Source organism: Hippoglossus stenolepis, chromosome 17, assembly GCF_022539355.2.
Source record: "Hippoglossus stenolepis isolate QCI-W04-F060 chromosome 17, HSTE1.2, whole genome shotgun sequence".
Classification (NCBI taxonomy): Eukaryota; Metazoa; Chordata; class Actinopteri; order Pleuronectiformes; family Pleuronectidae; genus Hippoglossus; species Hippoglossus stenolepis.
This window is the reverse complement of record NC_061499.1, coordinates 6,572,385-6,596,790: the sequence shown is the minus strand read 5'-3', so window position 1 is coordinate 6,596,790 and position 24,406 is coordinate 6,572,385. Positions and strand designations below refer to the sequence as shown.

Sequence of the window (24,406 nt, the reverse complement as noted above, 5' to 3'; positions counted from 1 at the left end):
CTGAAACCTGTCAGACTTGTCACGTGCCAAGATCCAGACATGCTCTGTGACCGGGTTGCCTTGGTTATGCTTGATCTTGGTCCGTGAGCGTTGAAGAGAGGATGAGGATGGCTGAACAGAGATGCCATCTGGGATTGTAGGTGGAACTGCCGGTAACCCCCAGAGACTGTCACACCTATGTTTGCTGCATTTTGCCAGGAGTGACAGTGGAACCCTGCGTGCTTGGCAGTCGAAAGGTGACTTGTGTGAGGGGATGAGGATTGGCAAGGAGGAGCGACTGGTACAGAGGAGGCCATTTCATGCAACACAGCCTCCAGGAAGTCAGTCATCAGAGATGCCAAAGGAAAGCTGCATCTCTTTCATAGCCGGCCAAACAGAGCAACCAGGCGTGGAGGACCCTCTAGAAGACAATATCCCCTAACTAATGCCATCTGGGATGACTTTCCTGGTCCACGTGGTAAAGCCTCTCTCCCTTAAACCATTAGCTTCAACCGTCAAGTCAAAAAGGCATTGGCACTTGGGTATTCGCTGGTTTTGTTGCCACGTTGTAAGGACCTCATTTTTGTTCATTGAACAGGTTTTTGAGTGAGATTCAGTTTTGCGCCACTGCACAGGAGGTTGTCGTGTTATTCTGCATGAGTGTCGTATGAAACGGGGAAATTAAGATGACACTGAGAGGAAAATGGCCCCTTTGGGCAGCACTCCAGCCTCTTTGGGGGAAAAGGGGGATGAGCAAAGATGAAGGACAGCTCGGCCAACAGGAAACCAGGACATATTGATTTGGATCCATGTTGTGGGAAATCACCATTTGTGCCCCGCAGCACCCATTTATCCAGCAACAGCTGTGGGGCACGATGCCTTGAGGACATTCAGATCATAACAGAGCAGGAGTACCGAGTTCTTAAATGCATGAAGAAAGGAGCAAAAAAGATCACAGACATGGGACTATTAGTCATGATGCTTAGTCGTACACCTTGAGAGTAAGGTTACACCTTAGATAAAATTAGATAACTTGTCAGGGAAAAAATAACAAACTGTTGCCTTAGGGTGTTTGATTCATCCTCCGAGAAAGTCAATATACCTAGAGGAAACCATAAAACTGTAGAATTTCACAGAGAGCAATAAAAAAGTGTATTCCTGCTAGAAAAAATTCTGTAATACAAAAGCAATCTGATGTCTCGGCAAAAGACCGCAGTTTGCTTCCTCAACATCTTACACCGGGGCTTGTTTTTGTTCTATTATGTTATAGATTTCATGGTAGAAATATTTCCTGGAAAGCAAGTAAGTGTTAAGTGTGACCATATTATTCCTCAGAGGGAACCTCATGGGGAGGTTTCATCACAGTTATGGGGTCACACAGTGTTCTCAAAGAAATGTGTAGGAGGAAACGGTGTTTTTCTTCTTTGCAGCTCAGAAAACATAGGACCAGTTTAACTTTGTTCACTCCCTCTTGAAAGAACTTGAACAAGACACCTCCATTGTTACCACAACCAAGTTAGATTTAATTAACCGTGTTCAGAAAGAGAGGTAAAGTTTCTCTGAAATTCACTTGGATTTATTATAATGACAAATATGCATTAGTTATGTAAATGAACACAGATTTCACCTGCAGACTCGAAAACCCACCTTTCTGCACCTTCTAATTTCAGCTGAGCTCGACGTGACTCACGGTTTGATACCCTCTAGTGCAGCACATTATAGAAAGAAACCGCTTCCATACGGAGGAGCGGGACGCACAAGAGTTCTGTAATTCACCGGCGGCTATCTCCCGACACTTTCAACCATGCAGTGTCACCAGGGTGAGAGGGAAGGAAATCACTTAACCAGAGAAGAATGGACTCAGGAGAGGCGCTATATGCTTTGGTTCATCTCAGGGTATTAATGGAGCCACAACCTCACTTTTTCATCGCTGAGAGTGAAGCATTATTCCGTTTCAACTTGCACGTGTAGTAATAAATGGGGCTGATAATGCCCTGGCTTGCTGTAGAGTTCTTACATTTCTCTTTCATGGAGAGCAAAATGACTATCCTGTATGAAGAAAATAACCCACACCCCTGTATTATGATCAAAGGTTAACATGCTGGAGGAGATATTAATGTGTGAAGCAGCTGCGGGTCAGGTCAAAGCTGCCGTTTCTAAAGGTTTCAGAATACATTAGAATAATCTTAATGGTTACTTCTGAAGCAATTACACTACAATGCAAATATATGTTGTTTTTTGGTTTTAAAGTTTTAATATGTAGCGATTCTTTATATCAAAATGTAAAAAAAAATAGACCAATGTTAGATAATTTCTTGATTTGTGTTCTTATATTATTCAAATTAACCTGACAATCCTGAAAACCAGGGCTTGAACCTCGACAGCCGTCATCAGCCAAAAAAATTCCACTTTCCTAAGATGTTTTCTGCCAAACTGTAGAACTTCAATTGGTCCTCACACAAAGACTCAAAGGACATAAATCAGAATATGAAAAATGTTAATGATGCCCATATCAAATTATGTACCTCTATTAAAACAGAGAAGAGTGAAAACAATGCTTGTAGACACAAGCCAACATACACACACATACATCTGTTTGCCTACATGTAAAACATTCCCCCTCGGAGGAGGTAGAGCCTTGTGTAACCAGATCCGATTGGCCCTCATATAAAATGAAGAAATATGGGCCGAGTGCAGCTCTCTGACGAGCCGCTGAAAGTCTGTGACATGGATCTCAGTCTGGGGACCAATCATGCATTCCAGTCGAGGAATGCCAAGACCCTCGGATCTCCGCCTCATGCTAGGACATGTGACATAAGGAGGGAATATCTTGTCAGTCATGCAGCAGACAATCCAACCTGAAAATGTTATCCCACAGAATATATGTGCATGAAAGATAATACACTTGTAATGGGGCCTTACACACAACACCTTTGCACAGATGCATCACCTCCAAATGCCTCATCATTGGCTGAATGGTCCTCGTTTATAAGACCAATGGAGGTTGTTGCATTGCTCGCAGCTGCATTTAAACTCTATGAACTGGTGAATACTTGTGTTTAAGCTGCTGCTGTGGCCGTGCAGCTTAATGTACCATCCTTGGGCCCGTTCATTCCCTTCTGGCTCTCACATCGCCCGTGTAATAGTTCAGGCTGTTTGCGAAGCACTTGCATCACTGAGGCATAGCTGCAAATGCTCATGTGTTTTTAGTACCATGTGCCCATGCCCACACATAGTCCTCTGATTTTGACCCAATGACTAAGTGTTTCAGTCGAGGCCCGAGAGAAAATAACGACTCGTTGAGTTTCACAAGAGCAGAAGTAAAAAAAATGTAATGCATCGCTCACTTTTTGCATTCTTGCTAAAAGTTTCAGATTTTTATACTGTTCAAACCCTCAAAAATCAGTGTTTCACATATTTGTCTCATTTTTCCCCAGATCCCGTGGTTTCATTACACCAGTGGGCCTCTCTCATGCTCCTCTATGGACTCTTCACTGTACTGTATAAATGAGCTGATCCTACTTCGGGGGAAAACTGCCTCCTTCTGTTTTATATTAACACAAACTCTAAACCGGTCGTTATATATACTGTATATATTCGGCTGAACTTTGTCTTACTTCCCCCCCCCTCTGGTTCTTTTTCGTGATGAAGAATACAAAACTGGCCGGCCCTCTGGCAGCTGTGAGTCTGTATTGCTGCTATCGCTCTGCTGCGGTTTCCCCTGTGCGGGATGACCCCTGACCTCGGTGAAAATTCTACGGGGGCTAAAGGGGACTGTTAATGCTCACTGGTGATGCACAGCTGTGCTTCATTCATGGTGTTTGTCTTTGCTCCGCACACCATTCGCACATGTAAATTGAATCATTGCAAAGTGCTCTTTATGTTGCGTCATCGTTTTTTTTTTCTTCTGAGGGAGAGTAAACTGAAGCTAAAGGATCAGAGCTGCAAATAAATACACTATCAATTAATCTACATGATTCTTGCTGTTCTGGGTTTGTACCCTCATGATTGAATGCACTTATTTTAAGTTGCATTGGATAAAAGCGTCAGCTAAATGATATGTGATGTAATGTCAGTAAAATCTCGTTATCAGATGAAATAATTAATTGGGTTGGAAACAGAAAAAAAAGAATAAATCGCTGTTGTGCGTTGCTCCCAAATGTAAAACCCAAAATGTACAAAAACATTCATGGCTTTTCAAATTCCATTAAGGTCCTTTAGTGACTTAATCCCCTTTTACTTTCTGCTTTGTCCTTTATTTATATATATATATATATATATCATACAGTCAAAAACTAATGATAAAGCCACTGATAACAACTAAACCTTTTGCTGATAGTGCACCACAAGCTATAACTAATCATTCAAACATATATTTACTATTGTAAAAATCATATTAAGCCATTGCAGGTTTAAACAAACTCTAAATGTCAGTGCTGAGCGGAGTCAGCTAATATTACTGTATTTACCCTCGGTCTTGTTAAAGTGCCACAGATTGGCATGTGTGCCCCGTTTGTGCTCTATTTCCTGTGTACTCCAGTGGCTATGACAGCCCAGGTAACCCATCTGCGAGCGCCGTAAGCCGGCCTGTCAGCAGACTCAGCCCTGCGCTTCCCCGACCCCGTTGATACCCAATATATAATGCCACACCAGGACGCCCATTGCCAGCCTGTAATCCGAGCATCTTATCAAACCAATCAGCACACCAGCGAGGACGCATCTCGACCGTGACAGAAGGGGGTTTTCACAACATCTGGTGTTCTGGGAGAGAAAGAGTGGGGAGACGGTGAAGAGAAAGTGTGAGCTCAGTCTTGATGCTGGTATGGAGATTTCAGATCAACACCACATCCTGCTTTCTCTTTCGATACAGGTCAGTGAGCGGGCAGTCAGTTGTCAGTGCCTGCTCGCTGCAGCACAAGCTGCTCACAGTTATGCTAATGATATTCTTGTTGGTAACATTTGTCACTGCACTCGCTCACAGTCTTCTCCTCTGTCGCTGCCCCATGCTAACCTCTTCCGTCCCCCTGTTTCCCAACCCCTTGTCCCCTCTATCCACTTCTGTCCTTCCTTTAGCCCAGCGCAGCGGTGAGAGGTTACCACAGCAGTAAGGCAGCTGCCATGAATTCAAACCTCGCCTCCAACTGGACCACTGGTAGCAGTGGCGGTCAAGGGGCCTGGAGTGGCCCCTCCTACACCCATGCGAGTCAGCAGCATTACCTATCCCACCAACAACAGCCGCACCACCACCACCATCAGTCCACAAGCTACGCCTACTGCCCGGCCCACACAGCTGTGAGTACAACACAGTTCCTCTCTCTCGGTGACGCGTGACGTTTCACTCTCGTCTATCTTGTGTGTCGCTCTCATCTCTAAGAATTCTCTCTCGGTCTTGCTTATTATTTCTAATCAATCACTTTCTGGTGCCCATTAATGGCTGTTACTACCAGGGAAGCTTTTATACACTCAGCAGATTCTCTTTCTTCGCCTCCCCCTCCTCCCCCCTTTCTATCGCTTCCCTTTAATCTTCCCCTCTTTCCCACACTCTTCTCGTTCAAGCCCTCATTGTGTATATCACTTCCTCTCGCTATCTTTTCCTTTCACGCTCCCTCTCCCTCTCCCCTCTGCAACTTAATTTGTTTTCTTTCATCCATCCTCTGCATCAACAGCGCAATGAGAGACTAATTGAGGTAGAGACACTTTTGGACAGCTTCCCTTGTCATTATCCCTGGAATTAATTGCTGTGCTGCAATCCATTTGATTTGACTTTATTGGTGCGATCTGGTTTTCTAATGTAACGTTCGGGGTGTGACTGGAAATCAGACACGATAATTTCATTATCGTCCTGTTCCTGTCACAGTCGTGAAGCAGGAAAAGTTTTTTTTAATTTTTTTTTAGCATTTCTTCCTGTTGTAAATGTGTTTGCTTATTTCCCATTACAAAACTCTGATGTTGCCTAATCTTACATATGCACCACATGCATTTCCAGCCCCCTCTTTGCCAACATGTTGAGATTACCCTGAAGCACTTACATGCAACAAGTGAAGAAATTGGATTGGATTTAGAAGTGATAAGCATCATTGTGTGCTGGCTCCTGAAATGGTTGCACATGGCATTCCTTTTATGTTATTCCATTGATATCATGGTACAATTCAAAAGTAAAAACAGAAATTATCTTTGTGTGTTCAAGCTGTTGTGTGTGCATCATTTTGTTACAGCATTCTTGTCATCATCAATGTTTTTCACTTGTTTCACACTGTTGCGTCCATCACTAACAAACGCCATCATTACCACTGTCATTTCCGATTCCACCAACACCAAGGAATGAGGAGCAAGGCCCCTTTTAAACTGTGTTGTAAAAAAACAAATAAACAGGAAGCAAAAACAGAACATTCCACAAGAGAGACATAAACACTGTGGCTGTGGTTCTCGTTGTGGTCGGGGCTCATGTGTCTGTCTCGCAAAACTTTCATCCACAGCCACACACGGGACGCAGGAGTTTCTGAAACAGTTTTTCATGCTGTCGGCCTAAGCTTTACTGTTTCTAATGTTGGACTCGCATGGTCCTTGGTTTTCTGAATGTTAAAGAAATATAAAAATACTTTTATTCTGATCAGACAGACTGTATTTGCAGTTTTAAATATATATCAATTTTGTTCATGGGTAATGACAATAACACTTAAGAACTTTGGGTAATTTCCTTTAAGTAGCAAAGTCTCCAAGCTGGTTCTCAAATCTGCCAATGCACTCACATGGGATTCTCAAAAGCTACTACATCACTTAATGCCACCGTTCTGAGTCTTGTACACAGTGGCGTGCTCCAGAAATTACGTCATTTCCACTGGTGCGAGGAGTCGTTACAACTTGGTACTGGAATCTAGCGCTACTGAATTTAGCTGGAGGCAAGAATCTGAGAAAAAGACCAGCTCTACAGACACTACAGACACTACAGACCCTCTATGACCCTTCATCAATGTCCTTAATGAGGGAGCACAGAGATTCCCAAATGGCTCCTCGAGGGATATCGGTAAAGACAAGGCACTCTGCTGGAAACTATGGAAAAACCTCCGCAACCACTTTGTCAAGGCAACGATATGTGAGCAAGCCTGGAGGAAAAAAGCCAGTGTCAATACTGCTTTGTGTTTCTTCTTCTTTTCCTTTTTGTGGCGGTGACACCTCACGTACAGAAGAAGACTTCACCAAGTCAGCAAAAGAAGACATCGATGTCACAGTTGGCGCACGCAATGATCAGTCTGTCAAGCATGACGACAGCTTCACTGTTTACTTAGGAAGGAAGTTATTATCATCACTCTCCACATCCTGCTGAGCCGAGAACCGCGAATCAATGACTAACATATTCTACATTCACATACAGTAATAATCATCGAGGTATGATTGATGTTTTCGGATGTGATGCAAGTTGAACAGATGCATTTGTTAAATGAAATGAAAACATAGAATGAGTGACTGATCTTATTTTAGCAGCCTGCGATACAACGTTGCAGTTTAATGAAAAAACCAAACAGTGAATGAATCTGATGGGCTGATTTCCACTGCATCACTGTGTATGACATCCGGTCTGAGTCTGAGACATTCCAGGAAGCTCGTACACACAGAGCCAGCAGACAAAACGTTGTCAGTCCCAAAAAAAGTCCCTGAATGGATTTGAAACAGACGACACACTCGGGGGGAAACAAAGCACAAATTCACAACAGATCCTTCCTCTCTGTTGTCCTGTGTGTGTTTTCGTTTTGTGGGATGTTGATGCACCAGGCTTCTCACAGTACCCGGGCCAGCTAGCCTTGGTTGCAGGCCGCTGCAGGATTATCAAACGATTGCCCTAATCTTGACCCTCTCCACAATCAAAGCGTAGCAGACTCGGCTGGCTTTAACTGGCCCGTTTTCAAGGGACAGCAGGGGCGGCTGTTTTCTTTTCAGCGATTTTCATTTCGTCCCTGCAGAAAGCAATTTCTCCCCCACTATCATGTCTTCGTCCCAGGCTGTTACGAGTCAACACTTTGGCCTTAAGGAGGATTCACAGCGCCTAGAAATGGATAATCCAGTTGCACTCAGTAAACAAAGGCGTCGTACTACCCTGCATTTCTTTTTTACTGCTTTTCAAATACAACTCATACTGTATAGAAATTCCCACACTTAACAAAGAAACCAAAGCAACCCCCCCACCTCTGTCTTGTACTCTCTTTCTCTCAAACACCCCCCACTTTCCCCCCGTTTCTTTTCTTCCCTAAATGCAAGTGTAATTTCAGGCATATTAGATACAAAAATGCCCACAGAAAGGGAAGAAAAACACAACCGATAGCTCAGCATGTGTCTGTCCTCTCGGCAGAGGGAGGTGAGTAAATAGAGGAAAAAAAGCAACGCGAGCGAGGATCCAGCAGAGATCAAGAAGCTTTGCCTCCAGTGGGTTTGTAATTACAATGGAAGCAGATCCATTTCCACTCTTTAATATGGTGGGATGAAGATCCCTCAGGGAGGAAGGTGGTGCGACAGAACAGCGGTGGATAAAGTCGTGTAGAAGTCAAGAAATTTGACTGGAAAAAGAGTCAGCCAGAAAGACTATGTTATTCCCTGTGAATATGCAAAGCTAACTGCCAAGAAATACTACATACTACTACAAATTTGCTTTACTAAAGGTCTTCAGGAGTTGTAGATTGATAACTTTACTTGCTCGTGTTTCTTTTCAAGAACTCGTGTGAACTTTAACCATCAACCGCTGGCTCCCATCGACCGTCCGTTCACTAACCTCTGACTCATCACGGTGAATTTTCACAAGCATTGATAACATTACACGTTCTTCTCCTAATAAAAACATTGGAGTGAGCTATCACTCTTTTGTCTGAGGACATGGACATCCCAGTGAAACCTTCAATTCAATCGGGAAGTGTCGGTGCAAGCAAACTCTGGTTTGTACCTCATTAGACTTGCCAAGCACACCGCAGCCAATCATTCAGTCAATACAAAGCTGCTAGCAGGGATTCCCAGTACATCTCCAGATTCACAAGGTCGGAAAACTCAAAGAGGCACAAAGGGACATTGCTCGAGTCTGAGAAAATAGGTGATAATTGCAGAGAGCAGACGAGATAGAAATAGCAAACCAGTCAGAAAGAGGAAGAGAAAAATGAGCATGTATTATGTGAAATATTGCCATATTATTTTAAGCTTGGCTGGCTAACACACCGCTCTAAAAACAGTCCTTGCCAGTGGCAGTGCAGCACAAATGCAAAGAAGTGATATCAGAGAAAAGAAAATTGCAGTATTATCTTAGTTGAAACTAATATAATCAAAACACGTGGTATCAGACCAATAGAGATTTGCGTACTTGCAGATGCCCGACAGCATTTTCGTCAGTATCTGAAGCATTTCCGAGGCTGGTATCGGAATATCTCTTAAAAAATGTAATTTTCCACGTCTTTGCATCTCCTCGTATTCATTATGTGTAGGTGTCGCATCACTTTCCTCCACCAGCTGACCTCCTTATCTGTCTCTCTTTGTGAGGGCCCAGGCTCTGGCACAACCCTTGGTGTTGTGATTTGCTTAATTAGCCATAAATCACAAACACCCATTCACACCGGCTGACAGATGACACGGTCGTTTAGCTGAATGAGCGGCTAGCCTGCTGGCAACAAGTGAGGGCTCGTCCGCCGGCTGATGACCCGGACGAGACAAATGAATTGAAGCAAGTGGTTGTCCAGGAAAAAGCAAAAGGATCAGACAGATGAGTGAAGAAGGTTGGGAAGCAGGGGATGAAGGGAGGGCAAGGACGTTGTGGCTAAAAGAGATTTGGCTGTAACTGATGAATTCTTATACAAAATACTGAAGAGAATATTTAAAATGAATTCCTGATAGCAGAAGGGGCAGCTGCCGATGTGTACCATACATGTGTGGCTGCAGGAGCTTTATGATGAAGTACATTAGCTCACATTTTAAATTGTGAGTCTCTTTCATCAGTCCTTGATTGAAGAGCACTGCTCACTCCCCAAATACTGCAATGATTCATCTTTGCCACGAGCTAGAACGGGGCTTTGTCTCAGTAATTAATTTAGCTCTCGGGACAGCAGTTGGAATGAGTCGAGTCTTCAAGGCCTAATTAAAAGAAGATTGTCAAACATATTCTAGGTCACACAGCTCAGAATCTCCAGCCGTTTATGAGGGATTTCGGGCACAGCCACCTCGTCCTTCATGGACCATTTTGCCGGGTGATGGAGTGCGGGTTACAGAGAGTAAAACAAATGGCTTTATTTGCTGTGTTGATCTCTTCAGGCACCACTTGAAAATGGAGACACTTGATGTTTTGTTTATCATTGGTTACACGAGTCAATAACTCAATCCAGTTATGGCCTTGTGCCGCTTTGTCTCTGTCTGGAGGTGTTTTCTTTTGAAATTGCTAAGAAATCTCATGATTCGTCTCTGTGCAGAAGTGGCCACACAATTAATTTCCAACAATCAGCAGAGTGAGAGAGTAACTTCACATGAATACATTGGGTTTAATATATAACTTTCCCCAAAATAACACAGATGGAAAAACAGATTTTGGCGCCACCTTCATCCGAACATATCACTCGTGGGGTTTATTTTAGTGAGCCAGTCAGCCGACAGATTGACAGGCAGAGAGTGTCTATCTTATCTGGACTCAAAATGAGAATCAATGACTTTAGTTACAGGCGCAGAATGATTTTAATGGTGCGCACACACACACAGACACACACACACACACACACACACACACACACACAGGATCTGAACAATTAAGCGCGAGCTGTCGGGCTTAGTGCCTGGGTCCATTGTAAGCGCTCTAAACCTGTTAGACTGTGACAGACCATTAAAAGGCTGCCAAGGCTTCCCTAATTTGCTCTAAGAGTGCACATTGAGGCAGAGTGAATGAGGGCTGAGTTCCTGTGTACGAACATGCATTCACTTCCTGTGACACTCCGACGCGAACTCCCACACCCCAGTGGCCATTCTGCACGGAAACGTTCACACACACACGCTCACATATTTGAAGTTGTCAATTAGGGCTGGGCGATAAGACTTCAAATCAATATCATGATTATTTCAAACTTTTACCTCAATTACACACACACACACACACACACACACACACACACACACACACACACACACACACACACACACACACACACACACACACACACACACATACGTGTCTCATAAACTCCAGAGTAAATCAAAACAAACACAAAGTAAACTTCAGCACTGTACGTGTCCTAGTAACTTCTGATTAGTGCAGGGTTTCAAAACACGGAGTTTACCTTTCCAATACTATGACTGGTTTCTAACCAACAAACACGTAGTCATGATGAGAAGGCACAACATTTGTAAGGAAACTCTTTGTATTTGACAATTTTGAATGAGTGGTTCTTGGGCGGATGTTTCACCTAGCAGGCATTTCCTGTCGTGACCAGAGCTTGGCGTTCTCCACCATTAGGAATTAAAGGCCTCGGCCACAGAATCCTGAGTGCCAGACCACAGGAATACCCAGAATATGACTAAGCTTCCAAGCCCTCTGCATGTTTCATTTCCTATTTCACAAGAGCGGGCGGTCCATGCGGATTCCTGGCTGCGGTGTGCCTCCAGTCTTCCTTTAGCGGCGGTTGGTGGTTGATATGAGATGTTGGACACAATGGGAGATGTTAGAGGGTGGATTAGGAAGGGTGCTGGCAGATCCTAGAGGGATTTAAATGGGTGTCTTCTCTTGTTGGGATTATGTGCACCGTCATATTTTAGGTGTCATCGCGGGCTTAGCGCTGTTTCTTGGCCACGTTCAATGGCAAATTCGAAACATCTCATCTGTGAAATCGCTCTTCAGCGAATCACTTTGCACCTGTTTCTTTCTCTTCAGGTGATTAGTCAATGACGGGGTGGAGCAGGGGAACATAAATCACATATCCTGAGCCGTGGATGTGACCTTAATTCCTAATGTTTGGCTCTGATCATATCTTGGTTCTCAACTAGCACACGCACATCGATAGCTGTGCGCAGATGGGTTTTCATGTATGGAGGCCTGGGGCTGTAGTATTGGCTTTAAAAACAGCCATAACATCTGTAAAGCATTACGGCTGATTATACTTGTTCCTCGGCGTAATCATGCAATATGGGCATGAGCGACGGCTGAACATGAACCGCATGGGAACGGAGGAGACGTTGAGGCCTTGACGATTCTAATAAAGCCGTGAGGCCCATGCCTACATCCACACGGGATCGCACCCCAGCACAATCATTTCACACAGTCCTATTTTATTATTTGCATACTTGGGATGACCCTACATTTATTTCCTCAGCCCGAAACTCCAGCCTCAAACATTCTCCCTGAAACACTTGAACGCAACCACTTTGCGAGGAACATTACATTCCCCATTTTGTTCTTGGTCCGTTCACACAAAGCAGATGAATCTCAGGAGTGAATCACAGTCGCCTCGTCTTTGTTTAAAAGGCTGTGAAATGTTAATTTGAATATCAGGTTTTGATGCGACTTCCAGAGAACGAAAGAGGAAATGCTTCTTTCGAGGCTTTACTTAGTTGCAGCGCACACACAAATTCACTGTTTAAGAAAACGCACAATTCTTTTAACTGATGTCAGCATCTTTGCACACCACTTAACTTGCAATGCACTCCGGAGACTGTGTCTAAGTGGTTGTGCCTATTAAAATTCTTATCTAGTATAGGAAAAGTAAAGCAAACTTACGCTGTGAACTTTTCTGAGAAATACTATCTATTTTAGCCCCGGTCGAATGAATCATTCGTGGTATTTTATTAATGCCGTGTCAGAGTTGCTTAACACAACCGTGAAAGTTCCTCTCTGTTATTCCAGATGTCTGGACTGTGGACACGGCTTCTCCCGACTTGACACGAGGCGATGGTGCGGCCACACCCTCCGACTTATTGATTTATTTAATTAATTTGCCTTTTCTAGGAAAATAAACGTGTGTGTGCAACAGGTTATAAATGTTTTTATATGCGGCGTTTGTCTAACATTTTTATATTTCTATGAATAAAAATTAATCTGTGTGAAGTTAGAAAAACAATGAATAAATAAATATAGACAAGCTGTTACAGTATGATAAAATACACCTGACCAGAAATCCCAGACAATACAATATTAAATTCAATGCAGTCCACGAGCTTTGTAATAAACCCCCCCTTTATCAATCTTGTTATTCTCTGTAGCTGTTGAGGATGTGACGGTGGTTGCGAGTTCGGCACCGTGATCCCCTCAGACGGTGCAGCGTGTGCTGCTGTGTGTTAGGTTTGTATTGCACTGAAAGCTGTTTCTAATATGCTGTTCCCCCGTCTGTTTGTGTGTCAGAAGTGTATTAATAGATTGGTCACACGTTGTTCTTCTTGAGGTTGTTGTTGTGCAAGACAGATTCCGGATATAAGTCCTCAGATGAAAAGCTTCGTGCACCAAACTTGTACGTTGCCTCACAATTCTTTTTCTGGGTGTTCTAAAATCCTATTTGCTGATTTTACGTCTTGTTGATGACACAGTTGAATTCTTAAAAATTACCAGATAGTTAGACTATACAAAATTGACTGTGACTTCACACCAATAAGGATTTCACAGATGCAGCCAAATGGAATCTTTCTGTTTGCTGTCGCTACAAACAACCACCGATGACCTCAGGAGAAAGTCAACATTTTGATATAAACACCAGCGAGTCCAGCACATTGTTGCTCTGACTCTACCTTCAACCAGTGGACTCAGTTGCCCTGCACTCTGTCTCACGTCAGACCTGTCAAAGCTGTTTCTTTTTGTTTGAAACTTAAACTATGTCACGCTCTGTTCTGTGTCCCGTGTTCTGACAGGTGCCTGCCATTCTTTTCACTGCGTGTCTCAAGGCCACTCCGTGCTTAGCGCAGTGTTTCTGATTAATAACCTAGACTGTGGTGAATCGCCGTGGTCTAATTTGTCCTGTCACAGTCTCATGATGATCTGGAATTTGCACTTGCACTTCAAATAATAACATTAAAAAACACTTACTTAGTGTTTTGCAGCGTTGCGTCATTGTACTGTTGTAGAAGGACCAGCCATTGGCAGCACCAGGAGAAATCCAGTCATGCCTGGTAGACCATCAAATGCTTTACTTGAACTTAGCATAGCATCGGTAGTTTCCACTTTAGCTGTGTCGATTCGCATGCAACCCTCAGCAGACTGAGCTGCCATTTTACATCTGGTGTTTCTCCCCCCTCTCAAACACACCTGTGGCTTATCGCTGTGCCTTCCTCACCTCTCGCACCAATTAGCATCCATAGATCATTTGAGCTGCACTTGTCATAACAGGAAAAGCAAAGATAAGAGCATTAGCACTGGTTTCTATTGTCCCAGTATCCCAGTAAGCTTGTGTAGCAGCAGTGCAATGCAGTAGAAAGTAGAGTTATTCATTACACATGCTTTTTTCTTCCTTGTTTTTCCAACTTAATGCCTAATGTCCAAAAAAAGTTATTTCCAGTATCAACAATCCTCATTTCCACAAGAATACCTCTGTCTCTGAATCCCGTCACCAGAGTATGAACCTTTTTTAATGTAGGTAACAACATGGCCTTGTGTTCCATTCACATCAGGTGAGGGTGAAGGTAATGATGGGAAACATTACAGGGAGCATTTACATCATTGGACGACACAAGATGGCAGCAGTCAGTGAGTGCACCTCATGAAATACTGGATAGTCCAGCTGTCATAGTAAATACACAACAGCTAAACAAAGTAGAGGGACACAAGCATAAGACAACAATATTTTCTTCAAAGATTGTCACACTGCCTAGAAAGCAAACGCTTGGTTAAAAGTTGATGGGTTTTACTGCAAAACTGTACATGTGAGGGTTAGAAATCTTGTGCTTGCTCAACATATCACCATATCAAAACGATTTCAGCATTTAATTACCCCCAACAATGATTTTTCTGGCACTTGACTAGTTTTTAGGGCCAAATGAAATGTATTGTAGATAACAGACTTTCCCATGATGTCTAGGATGTGGACATGAACTCTATTTACAAGTTGGAAAGTAGAAATTACAGTAAGTGTGATATAAAGTGAACTAAATGTACGTAATGAGCATTACAGCATCACAAGTTTGCTGGTGTGGCTATAAATCTTATGTCATGTCTCTGAATCCGTTGCTGTAACTGGATTTGCCGCTGCGATAAGCCGTCAGGGTGCGTTTGATTTATTGAACAGCAACGTTGTTTTTGAAGGTTCCACTGTGCGTGGGGGTTGGCAGCAGCAGCGTAGTGCTTGAACAAGCCTTGTTTGAAGAGAGGGTTTGATTGTTCACGTCTCTGTTGGCTCCGTCAAGCCTTATACAGACGGACATAAAGTAAGGGCGCATGTTATTGGACACTTTGTTACTGCTGTAAAATGGTGTCGTTTAATAGGACGGGGATCACAAAGTATCTGACCTTCAGTGCTGACAGGTGTAAAGATTTTGTTAGCCGTCTCTTCACCTGTGCTCAAAGTGTTGTTTAATATTGCTGCGGTCGTTCTATCGCTCTCCCTCTAACTGCGTCACGCTGGTTCTCTCCTCCGTCTAACACTAAACAATTATTTGTCGTGTGAAAGATAGAACGTGTGTACAACACCCTCCCTCCTTTCATCCCGGCCCAGCAGTCGGCCGTGGTTGTGTGAGAGTCGCTGGGTTTGCTGGAGCTGCTTTCTTTGCTCCATTTATTTGTTTATACATTTTATACACTTTGATGACTTCAGTACGACTAATTACAGAGATGCCGCCAAGGAGGCAGACTCAAAGTATATCGCCCTGAAAGTCTGACTCTCACTGATAACTAAATGTTACCCGGTAGAGTTGCACCATAATGTTCTTAATCGTCAAGTATTCGTTTCAACTATCTCCGTGCCATCTGGCAATATTACGCCGTACAAATCCCATGGTAATGTTCCAAAGAATGAACTGTATGTCGGAGATATGCTGCCAAGTTTGAGTTTCACTGTAATGTATGTAACACATGGCGAGTGTGCTTAAAGAGGGAACACTGCATATCCTGAAATTGAAGAGCTTATCAAGGCCTATCAGACTCAAATCCGAGAGCATGACTCTATTCCTCGAACTGTGCAAGAGTCCTTAACAGAGCCTGACCGACATGGAGCTCTGGGGCTTATGCAGTTACAGATATAAGGCGGTGAAATAATTTCTCACACCAAACTATCTGCCGAAGTGTGAATACTTTGTCAAGGACTCCTAAGATGTCATCAAACTCTTATGGCAAAGACACTCAATATAGTTTAATATTTTATTGCTTAGCCATTAACTTTATTATCAATAACTAAAAATAAAAAAAACAAATACAACCAAGTATGTAGAACGTAAATAATGACAATAAACGTATACGTAAAAACATAAATGCACATCTTTTCTGAATTGTTTATCCTGTAAAATAAACATTTTCATATCGTTGCATATCGGCAAATATAAACGCAATATATTGGCAAACCGAAAAAACGGCCTGGTCCTTAATAATGCATTCCATCCACCTTCTGTACTTTAAAAGACAAAAGGCTGTTTGACATTTCTTCTGGTTATTGAACGTTTTTCAAGTAATTCACTCTCCTTTTGACTCTGGTTTTGTTCTCCACCAACTCCTAAGGGAATTATCTGGATCTGTAAGTGCCCGAGACTCAACGATGTCCACCAGCTTGTCACAAACTTTATCCGTCTGCCACGTGGTGCTGGGCCCTTAAAAGAGAGCTGCCGGCTGCAGCTGAAACCATATAAAGCTCCGGAGAACGAGCGGAACTGTAATGTTGGGTGATAACTCTGTCAATTCATCACTACGAGTATCCGCTTTCACATAAAAGTAGTCATGTGCTCTGCTGTGGATATAAAAACATTGATTACTGTCTCTTCAAAGGTTAATTATCATGAGGAAGAAGCTGTAGTCAAATGAGTGAACTGTAAAGCAGCAGAAACACATCCCAGCGGGCGCCATGACAGGTGGTCGACTGTGTGGTCGAGGTCAACAGCCTTGACCTTTTCACTTTAATCAAAAATATCAATTCTGAATGGAATAGACTCTCACACCTGCAGCTGTGTGTGTCTTTTCTGTTATTTTAGAAGAAATGCATGAGCGAAATGTCTTGTCTTTCATTCAGCGTTTGTTTTTGTTTTTTTGTCCTGAAGCTTGTCTCCTCAGCTCGGTCTCTCTGTTTTCTTTGTCTCCTGGGCTTCATGCTTTGCATGCAGAGGATGAGACACCGGGGGAGGTTAAGAGAGGAGCTGGAATGGAGTTCTGCTCCATTTACCACCCTGAAATATTCCTCTTAGAACGACACACTCTGTTTTCTCTCTCTCCCTCCTCTCCTCTCCTCTCTGCACTGTTTCTCACTCCGCCCGTCCCCTCCCTTTCACTTCTCATCTCTGTGTGGCATGTGGTCATTTCACTTCATTCCGGGTTGGCTTAGCAGTGCTTTAAAACATTGCCGCTGTCCTCCCATCCCATCCTCCTCAATTGCAGGCAGCATTGAGCTTCATAGGCCTTTACGGATCTCTTCCTAGTAGCTATAACTCTTTGTCCAGCCTCCAATCTCGATCGGCTCTGGGCAGAACCTTCAGCACCTCGGTCTTATTACTTCACTATTTCACTCCCCCACCTGTGTGCCTCTGACGGGCTCGTCCATGAACACCAGGACTGCCACACACTCAAACACACACAAGCATAGCAGGTTATGTTTGCGCCCCTGTCTGTTTGTTGTGTACACAAAAACTACAGATTTCCAGAAAACTTTTTGGAAGGATGGGACATCGGCCAAGAAAGAGCCCAATAGATTCTGGCACAGATCTAAAGGGGCGGGTCCAGGAATTTATATTTCACTTACTTTAAAGGTGACATGTGATGCTTTATCAATTTTCCCATTTGCTCTTATGTGTTATTTAGGTTATTCATTTATTTAAAAGCTTTGCAAAGTTAAAAAGCCAAAGCCTGTGGTGAAGGGAGCTCCTCTTCCTCACAGAATACTAAACTTTTGCATCATTGTGATGTCACGTGATGTCACAATGCCCACATTTGTGTAATGAACTCCTAGCGGCTAGTCTGACAAAGCCAGGTAAATCGAGAGTAGATGCTAATATTTACTACACCCGTTGGAAGCATGTGACGAATCACAACAACAGACAGAGTTGGCCAATCAGAGTAGCCTGGGCTTTATCAGGAGGGGGGGGCCTTAAAGAGACAGGAGGTAAAACCAAGTGTTTCAGACAGGGGCTGAAAAGAGGAGCTGCAGCAATTGACAGTGTGAGGACTGATACGTTTCCTGAATATTAGAGCATGTAAACATGTAAAAGTAATAACACAAATGAAAATTATCCACCTGAATATGAGCAGAATACGTCTGGGAATGATATCTGTGAGCAATATGGTGCAGCCTGATTGAATTTAAAGGGATTATTGTGGCTTCACGGAGGTTTGTGCTCCGTCTTGTTTATGTAGTTTCTGCTCAGGACTGTTGCAGATGTATTTTTGTTTAAAACTTCCACACACACACACACACACACAGAGATCCTCTTATTTCCCAATGCATAAGCACACTCAAAAAAGTAGCTGATAAGAATGACTGACTTTGCACTTGGATCCGTTCAGGGCATTTCCACAATGAATAAAACAAAATGCACATTCATAGACTCCGAGCACTGTGATTAAGCTTTGATAGGCCTCTTTCCAAATCTGAGTCATTTTGCAATTTTTCTGTGGGGTCTGACTTCCTCATATTCTACAAGAATGTGGATTTTGAATATTTTGGCTCAGTGGGTCCGCGCGGAACATATCTATTGTTTAAACTCACACTCTCGCTCTCCTGCCTGTGCAGCGCTTAATTCCTTATTATGCAGAGATTTTCTTGGCATCATCTCATCCTCATTTATGCTGTCCTTGGCAGTGGCAGTGGAGCTGGTTCACGGAGGGACATGGCCGGCTTTTCCGTTGCAGTTTGGTGTATTTTTTGTCGGGGTTCGCATGAGGTCACACAGGAAGTCTGATCTCGGTCGCTCCACTGAGGGGTTTTTTTTTCTCCCCACCCTTTGTGTCAGAATAACCTTGACCCTCCTGTGAGCTCTTGAGTTTCCTCTGAGATGTTTTGCTTTTCTTAGTAAAATCACATAAAGAGGAACACACACACACGTACAACTTTGACAGTTATAGGCCACGTGATCTTAAATGTAGTTTAAGATCAGCAAAAACACACAGCTGCACACATTTGCAGATGCATACAGGCAATATGCAAACCCTCCCACTAGCATACACACACATATGTAAAGTCCGACCTGGGTGTGGGCCTCTTGTTTCCTCTGCAAAATCATTTGCAACGACGTCTGTCTTTTCTCAGAAACCCGTGAATCAGGAAATGAGTCGGCCTGTTGTTTAGACATTTCACATTTGGTACAGAGATCTAGTAAGTGTGCGCAATTAACTCTTTTAGGTCTACTGCCTGTCCCTCGCTGGGTGTAGTGAGGGGTGCTGTGAGTCATTTTTACTCATGCACGTCTGCTCTCATGTTTCCTCCCCATTACGCCTGCATTGCTCTCCTCTGTGTTGTGATAGAAGCTAATGACTCACTGGAGATCTGCCTGGTGTTTATCAACTGTCTCGGTGCAGAGCTGGTGGTCCAGATTCAATTTGCCCTTTTCACATTATTATGAAAGTCTAAGATAAACGCCCCGAAACCAGGTGATGAGACCATTGTATGTGTAAAGAAACGAAAATAAGGAGAGGTGCACTGCACTGATATCTTGTCTGTATCGCCCTGCTCTTTGCACTGTGTAAAATTATACTCTCAGAGGGGGAAAGTGTTGAATTACCTCAGGCTGTCATCCGTTAGTGCCCTGATAAGAATGTATTAGGAAACTGTGTGTCAGAGATGTGCTGAGCTCACACACATAATGTGAAGATGGATCCTCACAGTGTTTAGAAACTGGGGGAGGTGGGTGGTGTTTCTTTTTTGCATTGTGCGTCGTTCAGTGTGGTCAGCCTCTCCGATTACAGCGTTTTAGGGAGAAGGCTTGAATGGATGCCAGTTACATTACTGGGCAATTTGGCCCAGCTTCACAATTTTCAAACACAATAACACATCTTTACGTAAAGCGCATGTGACTGATTGGAGACTGACGCTATCGTTTAAGTTCAAGACTATATTTTTTTCAGCACGTGCAATTTGTCATTGTGACTATACGGAGTTCAACGGTGATTTAGCCGGTGCATTGATTTCCGTTCTTGTTAAACACATAATCACATTAGTTATCACAGTATATGGGATTGGACAAAGAAAAAGAAAAGAGTATGAAGACTCAATCTCCACTTTACAATCAGGGGTTTTCCAGGATATTTGACAAACCCTCTGTTGTATGAAAAACTGCTTACAAAGTTTGTAAGTTCCTAATCGCAATGATCATAAACATTCGGTTACGTTTTCTAAGATTATTGTTTGTTTGTTAATTGTCCCATTATAGGATATTTGTGATTACCCTGAAGAACAAATCACAAACGACAACAACAAATTAGAACACCTAATAAAAAAACACAACAGCAGATAAGAAAACACAACAGCAATTAATAAAACCCAACAACAAATCACAAAACACATGGAGAAGTGCCTCCATCCACTCAGCCTTTTCTGTTAGAAGGTAATTTTGTGTTTTATAATTTAGTTGTGTTGTCATTTGCTTTTCAGGGCCACCGTAGATTTTCAGTTTCACAACACTGCACGTTCACACTCACCCCCACGAAACAGGTCCCATGAAACTAACAGAGCGAGACCTAGCAAACCGTACAGATCATTAGACTGTAACAATACCAAACAAGGTCGTCTCATAAATGTCTCACACTTAAGGACAGTAAAGAGCTGGGTTAGCCTTGTGTTATTTAGTGCCGCTGCGGCTGCAAGTCTGTTTCTGAACCTGTTGCACCTTATCCACTTGTGCCTGTGTCCCGACGGCATAATGGGAAAGTGGCAGTTGCCTGGGAAGATGTGTTATTTTTGCAGGAGAGCATGTTGAAACTCAGATGATCGTGAGCTACTTGCTGTAATAATCCAAACACAGAGATGTTGGATCGATGGTTGCGTCTGTGTTGCAGCAGCATACCACAGCTCTACCACGTCATAGTTGGACTGGTGAGACGATTCATCTTTCTCTTCATCATGAAGCAAAAGCCCCAGGCAGGCAGAGGTCACTGCCTCTGCATTACGCATGTCAGACGACCCTCTGGATCTCTTGGTCAGAACCAAAAGCAAAAGTATTTTTCCAGGAATCTACCAGGCCCTGCTGTTCCCTAACTCCATTTCCCTCCTTCCCTTCCCTTCCTTCCTTCATCCGTCCAGCCCTCCGCTGGCGCTGGGCCAGACTTCCCTCGAATTCCAAGCATCTGGTCATTTCTGGGAAACACGAGACAGGACAGCGAACCACAGAAAACAAAGCCTCTTGGTTTCTGCAGCAACTGGAAGAAGTGCAGTAGTTGCCCTCAGGAGGAGTCGGGCAGTGGGGCGACATGGTTGTACACTTTCTAGGAATTCTGTTTTGGGTGGAATCCTTGTTTTTGTGTTTACAAGACAACTTGGAGTTCTCTCTCTAAGCTTGTTGTGTTTTTGTGCAGTAATATTTCTGTCCTCTAATTAATTCACCCATTTAAATAGAGATTTAGGACATTAACAGAGTAACTGCTGTTGTCGGAGCAGTCAATGAATAAAAGGGCAGCTGTTGCGGCTCCCTATTATCTCCATGGACGTTGATAATTGAAATACCTAAAAAGCTTTTACTACTATGCTAAATTTCCCAGTTAGAAATCAGCTGATAAAGGCAATTTTTAAAATAAAAAGCCTCAACACTGTGATCATGCTGAAGTTTTCTATTCGTAGAGTTGCTTGCGGTCTTTAGAGGAATAACAACTACTTTACACCTTCAGGGGCATGATACACTCTCAGCTGTCTTCATAGTACTTGTTTTTAAAGTCCTGTGAATGACTCACTCATGCTCTCAATTTAGAACGTGAACCAACTGTGGCGTCAGAGGGAGACGTGAGAACACAGGAGCAGCAGATGGCTTTAGCTTTGCTTTATGAAAATAGTTGACGGGCCCGGCTGCAGATAGTGCATGTGAGCAGTTCTCAGTGCAGGTCTTTGAATTTTCCAAAACAGCAAAGAGACTCAGTTTTTAGCTTTATGGTGATGAACCGGCTGGGAAGTAAGATCAGGCTTCACTCAGGATTTGGCGTAACAATATTATTGAGCCAATCTGCAAACTGTATCTGCTGAAGGTGGCAGCGTCTGGAGGTAACACGTCCAATCTACACGCTAACTTTCAAGTTAAAGGTCAAAGTAATATACAAATATTGAGCTACCGATGTTTTCTTGTCCTTGAGCTGCTGTTTTGAAGCATTTGGTCCAGCGCCATCTTGGTTTTTGAAACAAGAAGTAACTATATTTGGAGAGGGGGTGGAGCCCACCTACAATGCTTTCATCAGGTCTATTTGACTTATGCTTTATTGATGAATCTAGTGATTGACACTATAAACAACTAGTGGAGTCTCCCTCTGCTGGTCATTTGACACTTCCACGTTGGCTTCACTTTCCAGACCTGGAATCTACATCCATTTTTATGTACAGTCTGTGGGTGTAATTGGTAACATGGGTATTGGGTAATGAATGTATTACCCAGCAGGTTTACAGTGGCTTTTCTACTACTGTGAACAATGTATACAGATGTAGTCCTTTAAAATCAAAAACATTGTAAAATAAGTAATGGAAGAAAATTGGGTAAAACTCACTGACTCTTTCTCTCTTTTTGTTATATAACTGGCTGCAGTTCACTTCTCTCTGTGACACTCTGACTAATTCAGACCAGAGCGTCACCAGCGCAAAGCCCACACATCCACAGTCTTCAAGGTCTGTATATACAATATGCTTTACTGCTCTCCAGCTACTTTTGTGAAATTGCCTTTCCAAACTAACCTCGCGGGTGAGAACTCAAAGCTCCCGTCCTCCAGGTAGTTTCTCGTGTCGCCCGTGGAGCCACAGGTCAAGTTCTTCAGTTTCCCGAGTCAAGTCTCAATTCCAGACTTTTAATTCTTAATGGTCGGATCAATGAATATTAATGGTTTAGTTGACCAGTGTCTGTAACGGTACTCTCCTGTGTTTCCATCCTGTGTCGACTCATTTGAATAAATATTAGAAGTCATGCATAGTAGAAAATATTCCATAATCAGGGAAGAAACTTTTTGGTTTTATTTTAACTAAAGATATCGGTTTGGACTTCGACTGATGATTACTTTCTGTACAGACTATTGACTATGGAGATTATTTGATTAATTAATTTGTCCAATACATTTTCCTACCACCACAGATAATGTGAATTACATTTTTCTTATTCACCAGCAGTCGTAAATCCAAACACATTTGACAAGGAACAAAAATGAAAAATTACTTAGATGTTTATCAAAATAGTTTTCTGTCAACTGACTAATACATGAACCACTGCAGCTCCATTTGGATAGAATCAGACATTTTTAAATCAATAGTTACAATCTGATTAATACAGCACTTTGCAAACACACTGTTTAAAGACGGGTTTGTTTTGGTAATTATTCTTGTTAGTGGCTCATTTCCCCTTTTCTTGTATTTGTCATCTTTTTATTTGTATTTGTTGCAATACACTTTGCATGTAGACACAATTTGGGTGAAACTAACCAGATTTACTTCTGTTTATGTTACTGTATCCAGATGTGATGATTCTTATCTGAGTAATACAGAAATGACTTTATGCAGTTGCTCAGTGGACTCACTGAGATATAAAGACATATGGATCTTTCCTGCTCCTCTGTCTCCTTGTGTCTTTCTTACATTTTCTTTCTGTATCTCTTCTTTTGTTTCTTCGGCCTTTGTCCCTTTTACTTTTTTCTCACTTCCTGCCTTTGCCCACACACTGAGGTTTGTGTGTCTAGTGGATCCTGAGGTTGTAAATCTGGTAAATCCACCGCAGATATCAGCCTGATTTCTTCTCTACTGATAACGAACGTTCCTCTTCGAAGGCTGTCGGCTGCCCTTTTCCTTCGTGCTGTATATTTTTGGTCCCTGGGATTCTTCTGCTGGTATTGATTACGCACTGGGCCTTTTAGACCCATAATTCTTATAAAAAGCATGTGACATTTATACTGAGTCGTGAGTCTGGATTGGATTTTCAGTTTGAAAGTAATGTGTCCTGCGATATTTTCAAAAATGTTATTCATTAGTTTCCTTGTGATTGATTAATGGAGCCGGTACAGCCCTTCCTATAATTCAGAGAATTATCAACATACTTTGAGGTAAAGAAAGTGTATTTTTCTACAGCTGAACTCACTTAAATTGAGAATTGCACTGGAGATGTGTAATTAGGTTGTTATTGTTCCAGAAGGAGACGTCAG

The 24,406-nt window shown here is 42.8% G+C and overlaps 1 protein-coding gene across 1 annotated transcript in view; it reads left to right on the top strand.

Annotated features, from left to right (window-relative positions):
• rbms3 (RNA binding motif, single stranded interacting protein) overlaps positions 1 to 24,406 on the top strand; it is a 260,118-nt gene that overhangs the window by 48,679 nt on the left and 187,033 nt on the right. The window contains exon 3 of the mRNA XM_035182376.2: positions 5,053 to 5,271. Within this exon, the coding sequence (XP_035038267.1) occupies positions 5,053 to 5,271 (219 nt within the window). The remainder of the gene's footprint in view (positions 1 to 5,052; positions 5,272 to 24,406) is intronic.